This window comes from Trachurus japonicus, chromosome 10 (assembly GCF_045865225.1).
Source record: "Trachurus japonicus isolate A0001 chromosome 10, Traja_1.0".
NCBI lineage: Eukaryota > Metazoa > Chordata > Actinopteri > Carangiformes > Carangidae > Trachurus > Trachurus japonicus.
The window spans coordinates 30,918,017-30,927,531 of record NC_140916.1 but is presented as its reverse complement, the minus strand read 5'-3'; the positions used below and the strand labels follow the sequence as shown (position 1 = coordinate 30,927,531).

The 9,515-nt window shown below is 38.8% G+C and overlaps 1 protein-coding gene across 8 annotated transcripts in view; it reads right to left on the bottom strand.

Annotated features, from left to right (window-relative positions):
* Window positions 1-5,106: 5,106 nt before the first annotated feature.
* LOC146980273 (mitogen-activated protein kinase kinase kinase kinase 4) overlaps window positions 5,107-9,515 on the bottom strand; it is a 65,350-nt gene continuing 60,941 nt past the window's right edge. For all 8 annotated transcript variants that reach the window (XM_085788556.1, XM_085788557.1, XM_085788558.1 and 5 more), the window contains 3 exons: window positions 8,627-8,786; window positions 8,026-8,165; window positions 5,107-7,111 (listed from right to left, as the gene is read on the bottom strand). In XM_085788556.1, coding sequence (XP_085644682.1) covers window positions 7,028-7,111; window positions 8,026-8,165; window positions 8,627-8,786 — 384 coding nt within the window. In that variant the 3' untranslated portion in view covers window positions 5,107-7,027. The remainder of the gene's footprint in view (window positions 7,112-8,025; window positions 8,166-8,626; window positions 8,787-9,515) is intronic.

Below are 9,515 nucleotides of genomic sequence, written 5' to 3'. Positions count from 1 at the left end.
CATGAACTTCACATGTGATTCACATGAAAAATGTTGCACATGGCAAACATGTTTTTTTGTGTTTTTATGTGAATCACATGTGAATTCCCATGTGAACCCATTTTCCAAATATGGTAACATGTTTTACACATGTGCTCTACATGGTAACACATGTTACCACAAGTTCATGTGGTTTTTCTGTAAGGAAGCTGATATTGGTTGGCTGGTTGCTTTTCTTCCGTTCAATACTAATTCCTTGTGTCATTTCACTTTATCAATCATAAATTAATTTATGGACATATGTTTTGATCTCTTTGTATGTGGATTACTTTGGTTGACATCTGGTGAAAATGTCATGTTAGTAGCCTAGACTAGCCATCACCACTCAGTACTGAAGGCCTCAACAGGACTCAGATTTATAAAGCCCCTCTCCAATTTCTTTACTTTTTTCCCCCTCATGACCACATACGTGGTATGGAGCACAAACAAACGTTAGACAATTCAAATAATCAGACATAGCAAGCAGGCAGTGGGGCTGTACATACAAAACAAAACAAAACAAAAAGTATAACTTAAACAGAGGAAGGACACGCTTCAGAAAGGCACGTAACTCATAAATAACTTTTGTTTTATCTGACTGTAATAACACAATTAGTTTAAACATAGATGGGCGACAAACATAATATTTAGGAAGGTATTTCTCTCTTAGATATGCGATACATGTATTCTTGCACTTAAACAGAACGTGGAACTCATCACCAAGCTGGCCGTCTTCGCAAAGGTCACATAACCTCCGACTTCTATCAAGATTCAAATGCAGCATGTTGTAGTTATGATCATTTTATTGTAGAATATATAAATTCTTCATCTACACACCTCTGAGTTGAATAATGCAAACCGCAGTGTTTAAATCATACTCACTGAGCTTCATCAGCTTCTCCACGTCACTCTCATAGAAGTCACTGGATATTACCAAGTATTCAATTAAAATGCAGGCACATTTGACAACCAGTGAAAGTCTAATCATTCTATCCAATTGCATTTTGGGAATTGTAGGATCCAGCATGAGGAGTTTGGGCCATAATGGGGGCCTAAAAGTCACGATTTCAGTCTAACCCCCTAACCCTACCCCTACCCCTAACCCCCAACCTCTGAGCAGAGTGGAGCAATATTCCCAACAGAGGCTCAACATTAAAACCATAAGTAAACAGAAGGAGCCCTGAGACACAGGCAGTGAAGCTCTCTCTCTGTAACTGTTGGTACAGTAATAATGTGTGACTGTGCTGTTGCCTTGAAGGGATGTTTTGACTTCAGCATCAGTGGATCTTGTCATCATATGGACATCAACAAAACAAATACTCCTGCTGCAGTGTTCAAGCCTAGGTGACAAGTACTTGTTTTGGTATAATCACAGTTCACCAGAGAAAAACTGTGTGTCACTCTTTCAGAATGAAATTAATTGGATGAGTCAGTGCTGAAATGAGCAGATAAAACAGAAACACAACAAGCTTTTACATGATATGATGGAAAACAGCAACACAGCACAGCACGACTCGATTCAAAGTATTTATTGTCGTCTCACTGTCTTTTGCGTCTTTACATGGAAACACAAGTTAGTGTGTGTTCATCTCAAAGCAGGAAGGGTTACAGTATATGATGCATCAAACACAGGTCCAGTGCAAAAAAAAAAGAGAAAAAAATTCTGTACAAAGTTACAGAATGAAATGAAATGGCTTAACGAAATATATTTTCTTGAATATATATCTATATAACATTTGGTCTTATATAATCTCATCTTTGAATTTTCAACATCATGGTCCTGTGTGTAACATTGTTACGGTGAAAATAACCTCAGAACACAGACAGTAGTTGGAAGTTGTTGGCTAAATCTCAACTTTTGGAAAAATATCCCCCAAGAACAGACGATACAAATCTATTACAGATCACTATTGGCTTGTTGGTGCTTTGCAGATGATGCTATCAATTGGGAAGATTAATTTGGCCAGTGTAAATCCACCTAAGCTGTTCTCTTTAACTTGACTCACAATCTTTTCTTTATCAAAACCCTCACTATCTACAAATTCTCAATCCTCATGTGCAAGTCTAGTGCACTCTGTTGAAACCACTGACTATTAACATATTAAATAAATGGTTTTATTTCTCAATAATCTTTTTCCTGAATTCAGGTTTTGTTTTGAGGATTGCAGAATATTTTCTAGATTAATTCGGTTTTAAAGCAACATCCATGTTCCCTCTGATTGGCAGTCACCAGCCACCTCCTCTAACTCCGTCTTTCCTTTTCTTACAGACTCAGTTCCGGTTTACTGAGCACCTGTTCAAAATCTACATCGCACCCTCCCACACAAACAAACACTTTCTGCACAGCTCATCCACTCTCTTGCTCATACACAGGCTGCAAAATAACAGTTGTAGCACATGAAGCAAAACTATGTAACTTCTGAAAGAAGGAATAACAGACTCTTCTACTACTACTTCTCTTCTACTCTTACCAATTAACAGATTAATTAATAAATGATAAAATACACCATTTCTAACTTATCCTGTCCCTACAGCCTTACATAGTCTGGAATGACCAGTAGCTTATTGTCTGCATAAGATGGATACTGAGAGTACAAGAGTCACTTTACTAACACTATGACTCTTAGCATTTAGCATTATTCTGTAACTGACACAAATTACATAGTCTTGCCTTAGAGGAACTCCCAACTTCAACAAACAGCAAGAGAAAAAAACTAAACAAAACAAAATATGGACGCTGTTGTGATTCAAAGGAAGAAATATGATCTAAGCAGCAGCGAAGACACTTGACGGAAACATGGCATCAATGTAATGTTCACCCTCCATGATTGGCTTTATTTTTTGAAAATGCAGCCTCCTGTGCCTCATGCATTAAACCCCAACTCCTGCACAATGTAAGTCAGCCACAGGCATGCAAATACTATCCCACCACCCTGCCCAATCCAGTGACACTTTCCAAAATTAAGATGAAAGGTCCTTCAACTGGGCTGGGGGGTGGACAGGAGAGAGAAAGAGACAATGGAAAGCTATGGAGAGAATAAAAGAGTTGGGTGGGGGGTGAGAGGAAGAACAGGTACAGAAAAGACCTGAGCAAAAGTGTCGGAGTGAAAAACAGGCAGCAGAGAGAGGAGATGTGTTGACAAAGTGAGAGAAAAAGAGTTGGTGGGAGAGCTGGAGAAGTGAGTCACAGCGAGCCTGAAACAGAATCTGTCATCATATTAACCAGAGGAAGGTGTAGGAGGGAGTGCGGAGTGCTCTCTCTCTCGCTCATTAGTGACAGAGCTACAGTCAAACTTGCAACACATGAAGACAAAGTGCAGGAGAAGACAGAGAAGTTAGCGTCTAATAAATCACGAGTATCACTCACATTAACACTGGCTCTGGTTAGCTTGTACAAGAGCTGAGTTCTGCTGTTTCTTGAAGCAGGATCAGGAAAAATATTGAATATAAAAACCAATATACTTATCACTGGAAACGTTCAATAGAAAGTAATGGTGCTTTTACCATAATGAGTTTCTTAACAGCACAAATGACATGTCCCTAAGACACTGGGTGGTACTGTATAAAGGTGGTTACCTAATGGGGCTAAAGAATATGATAAGTCCAACTCATAATAGAATCTGTAATTATATATAATTATATCAGTGGTATTCAACTAAATACATTACTGCTTTTAATAGTAGGGGTTTGAAACTAGATTGTAATTAACATCCATATCCATAGAAATTCTCATTTTGACAACTGGAAAACAGCAGAAATGACAGAGGAGCTGGTTACAGTAATAAAAGACCTCACTAACGAACTCTTGTGTTTCATGGCACTACGTGTAGCCTGTTGGTGACAAGACCGTGTAGAGTGAAGCAGGTACAGGCTACTTGTACTGTGGACAGATGGTGGAACCACTGTGGTAGTTCAGGACTGATTTTAGTCTGGTCTTTCGTCCAATGTGGCCAGAGTCTTGTTCAGGATCCTGACCAGACCAGACCAAATCTGAGTTTAAACTAGCACAGAGCCTGTTTCTAAAAACGACATGTCCTGCTCCAGATAGAAAATTAAAGAATTATTATAGGGATATTTTTGGAGGGTGTACTGTAGGTAGGATGTCAAGTTTTAATTGAAACAGTACAAAAGTATGCTAGAGTCCTTATGAGTAATCTTGTGCAGAAACATTACACAGCTGAGCAACTGATAGCTGACTTGCCAAGATTTGCTGTTATCCTAGCCACAAGTAGAATCTCCATACAGTATTTAAAGCCAGTTAGCGTAGCTCACATAGTTCAGAACACAATTAGCCCATGTTAGCTAGCAATACTGCCTTTGTTAGTTTGTCTAAATGAATCTACATTCCTGTATTTCCACGCACTGTAGCCACGTCAGCTAGCTACCTGGTCCGGTGTGTTTGTAACAACTTAACTATAAGAGAGTCCCTATCAGAAAGTTCATTTTCCAGTTTAAATTATTCTCACAGAACCAGCTGCAATATTTATATCAACACTATAATAAAAAGTGTCATTGAATATAAAACATTTGGCACAATTTGTTACGGCCCCAAATTGAGGAGTAAATACAATATAGAGAATGGCGTAACTAAATTAGCTGTTCTAGCTAAATCATATGAAATAAAAATTGATATAATTCATATTCAAACATATTGCAAATTCACATTTGAAGGTAAAACCCAATTATTTCTCCACTTTTACCAAATGAAGCACTGTAAAAAAACAAAAAAACCCAAAACAACATACAGGCTAACTATAAGAACAACATTGCATATATTTTATATATTTTGTTGTGAATTAGCAAGACACTAAAGTCCTGGGAGATTTTGCAGGATGACTTGATTGGAATCTTTTGTACAATAATATAATTTCGCAAATTAATTTGATTTCTGTCGATACTTTTTTCAATCTCCATTCAGATGTCAAATCAAATGGTCAGTTGTTATTTGAAAGCATCTTAAGTAAATCACACAGATAGATTCAAATAAACCAAAGCATCAAAACCTTGATCTTTGAGTTCATGCTTTGAAGCTCATTGTGTAAATGTAAATGATCTCTTCAGGTCCTGGGTCAAAAAACAAAACAAAACAAATACAAAAACAAAATCCTCACAGAGACCCATCAAAAACAAATGTGCATCCCATGTTGGGTAGTGTAAGATACAGATCTAAAACCAAAGGCAAACAGTAATCTCTTCAATACTGACTGGAGAATGGCTTTAAATGTTCCCCACTTTGAAACATAAAAAAAAAACATTTCAAAGTATGATATATTACAGAAAACATGTACAAGTTGGCCATTGTGCAAAGAGCCTGACTTAAACAAGTTAGGAGAAAATCAACCACAAAACAGAATTTACATGATACATGATTTGATCTTAAACAGGTCAGGTTGGTCAACTTGAACATGAGCCTTCAAGTTCACTGTCAGTAGCTCATGCCCATATTCACAAACCATTTAAAGATCATGGACGTAACATGTATGAACTCTATTTTGGGATGGAATTTCACATTCATAAGCATGTAATTCTGTACACATATGTAAAGATGGCTTGTCAATTATACAATATTTAGAAAACAGTGCTTTGTACAAGATTATACACATCCTACAGCTGTACAAAATAGACGCAAGAAAAAAGAAAAGCATTCATCGCTTGTTAAAGAGGAGTCATTGTATCTCTACTTGTTTACACCAGAATAATGGCTCCTAATGTAGACTAACAACCTCTTCAGGTCGTTATCATATTGCAATAAGACTATAATAAAATGGTCCATACTGTATCTGTGATAGAGTGAATGCTCAAATTAATACTGAAGAGGTCTGGTCCCAAGCAATCCAAAAGTATTTTTTGTTTAATTGGCAACTGATTTCAGGCTAAGCTTAGTAATATGACTTACCGCTCAATATAAGGAACAGAATGAGCTGATTAAAGAGATACAACTATGTCTTTTACTATGTCAAACTTTATATTTGGAGTTATTATGAGGTTTGCACGGACAGTGTCCTTACAGATAAGGATACAGTTAAATGTGACTAAATGGATCTACAACGACAGGGTGTTACACTGATTCGCTGTTGCCCAGAAAAAAACTGTCACCATTGACAAACTCTTCTTACAAGCAGTGTCACCAAAAAGTGGAATGATATATGGCCGCTGCCCTACTTAGCCAACGATTTTGAGCCCAACCAAGTCTTTGAAATGCCTCCATGATGATGTCTTTGGAGGAAAATGAGGTTGATGCTCCTCTAGTTTTCTGTCTAGATGAAGAGGAAGCAGTGGATCCAGTAATATGCCACAGCAATTAAATATGAGCGAGTAACTGATGTAGACATAATTAAGCTGATTAAACAATAACAACAGGTTCTTTTGAAAGAAAAAGCGATCCACAGAAGATGAGCTGGATGTGGAGCAAACTGAACAAACTGCTGTGGTCTCCAGTGCTGACGGATGAGTAGAGGAATCTTGAGGCCAGATGTGATCTGGTGTTCATTAGGAAACGACACAATCCCCTGATTCAACTCATCAATTTAGGTCCAGGTGGATTTTGATCAAACAGGACCCAAAATGAGGTTTGGCCACATTGGCTTGGTGTCGGTTTGCAGACTAGGAAAAATAGCTCAGAGTAACACTGATACTGGTGGTTGTAACTTATAACTTTTTCACTGACACGTGAGGTGGTTGTGAACTTTTTTTGCGAAATATTTGGTCCAGATTTTTTGTGCACATGTGAAGAAGCAGTGTTCCAGGCTTCAGTAGTCAACGGTGGAGTGACAGGTTTCAAGCATTCATGCTGCAGCTGGAGTCATGGTCAATCATCAACTCATGCGCATTTACATGGAAAGCAGACAAGAGAAATGGATCCAGGGGGTGTTCAGTTGATCCTTGAATGGACCAACTGTCAAAGGAGACCAACATCAGTCAGTTCAAATATAAAAAGGCATCACGAGGCGAAGCCGGAATAATGAAGGCAGACGTCACCAGTTGATCCCACAGTTCACAGGTCCTGTCATTACCAGCTGAACAACGAGTTCTGTCCAAGAGTCATGAAGTAAATCTGACTGCTGCCGCCCGAGTGCACTGAGGCAAAAAACACCTGCAGCGAGAGAGATTCAGGTTTAGGTTGAATGTCCACAATAATGCTGTGGTGGAGTATTTGAGATTAGATGGTTCAAAAACAATCAAATCTTTTTAAGGTTAGGTTTGGGGTTGGACACAAATGTTATCTCACATTATATTTTTTTGACAAAAATCCTGGGGGTTACCTTCAGCCACATCTCATGGCCTTCTTCAGTAGGTCACATTTCCCCATGGGGATTGTTCAGTTGTCAACACATTAAAGCAGAAGTAAGTGGAATATTTGTGTTAATATAAGTCTTAAATAGTTCTATCTTCCGACAGCAATCACTTATATAGAGTGTTTGGTCTGAAACATGGGTCTGTCAGTCACTCTGCTCTGCTGTAAGCCGAGGAGAAAACTTTCCTTGTATCCTACAACCTGTATCCAATGAGGAGAGAGAACGGCATAAAGGGGCGGTCCTCTCTGTGTGTGCAGCCAAGGGATGCGCGTGAATGTGGTGACGTAGGGACGAGGGCGGGGACTGCTAACTCCATCGGCTGACAGGAAGTTAGCCAAAATGACCGGATCGCTTACTTCTGCTTTAAGTTTGAAACTTTCATTAAATCAGAACAAGCCAGTCATTCTGTTGAGGACAACATTGAAATGTGGCTGAAGGACTTCCAGAAGATATCTAGTGGGTGAAGTTTGTGTTTTTATTATGTATGAGGTGATGAGAATTTGTTTAGTAATAAAAAACATATTTACTTTTCATCAGTTCAACTTGACATTTACTTGACCACAGTGAGCTGACCCAAGGACATTTTTTTAGATAATACTGTAGGTCTTTAATATTTTTTAATATTTGATAATAAATGATTGATGTACCAGAATTTTTGAAAATACTGCACTCTGTGTTGTGGTTCTCAGTGGCCTGAGGTATCCTTCCTTACCTTGTCATTCCTTTCACAAAGAAACTTGAGTTTTTGGGCCTTTTTGTGCATGAAAACTCCCTCCAGGTTTCCTGTGTTGGCAGACCTCAGCTCAATGGCCTTCTCTCCCCAACCCATCACCTGGTTAGACTGAAGGTAGGCTGGAGAGAGAGAGGGGAGTGAGTGAGAGAGAGAAGGAGAGAGAGAAAAGGAGAGACATGGAGACAGAGAAACAAAATAAAGATGTGTAACCTACAGAAAATAGTAAATGTGTGTGGAACTATCAGCATACTTCCCTTACAGTCCATATGCTAGAATAATGACCCATCTACTGGACTTAACGCACATCCACCCACACACACAGACACACACCCCAACTGGTTTATTTTTAGCACTACCCTGTCCCAAATCTGTCTCCACAGAATCTGGTTCAGGGTAAGTTCCTGTGCTTGCGACAGCTGCTGATCTAGAACTAGTAGACCAGGCAGCAACAAGCCACCACAGTGACGCTCTGCAGTGACTTCAGGGGACAATCTACTTGTTGAAATGATTAAAATCTTTTGTTTGATTGTGCGTGTGTTGTCACCCTCAGGTCTGTGGAACCAGTATAAATGAAACGTACCGACTGATGCAGGCATCTCCCCCCACTGCAGCACTGTATCCTTGGTGATGCGTCCGTAGGTGTCAATGTAGACGCCCTCGTCTTCGTAGCAAACCAGAACCTCTGTTCCAGCGCTGTTTGGCAATATAATGATGGCATGGGGATGGATGGAGCCCTGGATCTGTGCGACAAAACAAACACAAGATTGTATTTCAAATTGAAACAGTTCACTGTGTTTCAATGTTTGGACCCTTCTTGGTATATGAAATGCAAGAGAGTCTTTCACAATATTATTTCTGACAAGGTCTTTTCAGTTGCAGAACCAAAGGCCAGCTGTCAGTGAAACACTAGAAGCTATCAAAGTGGAAAAAAAGTGAAAGGAGCAAACTGCTGTGAGTGATCAAAATGTTTTAAGGAAAAGAAACAAAAACAGAGTTTAGGATGGGGAGATAAGATTATCTGAATCAAAGTTGTCGTTCTTCTTTCAAAGTTAAGACCTCTTCAGAAAATTGGATACACGCCAAAAATAAACCTATCAATTGTTATTATGAAAACATCAACAAATGAAAGGTTAAAGTTTCTCTAACCAGTTCAGAAACATCTGTCTTATCCCAAGAGAAAAGTGTCCAACCATTGCAAAGACATTTATCAAGACTTCAGAGACATTTCTCTCTGACAGTTCAGAAACACATACTGTATCAACAACATTCACTGAAGCACTTCAAGAGCATCTACTAACTCAGAAAACAAACATGAACCATGGTCGAAAGGGTTTATCTATCCCTTAATCTTAAACTGTTTATCAGCAGTTACTAGTGAGAAATCTAGTTCAATTCATTTCTATGAAGAAAAGTCTGGAACAAAAAAACGTCAGCGTCTGTCAAACTGAAAACCAGCAACGTGTTTCTGC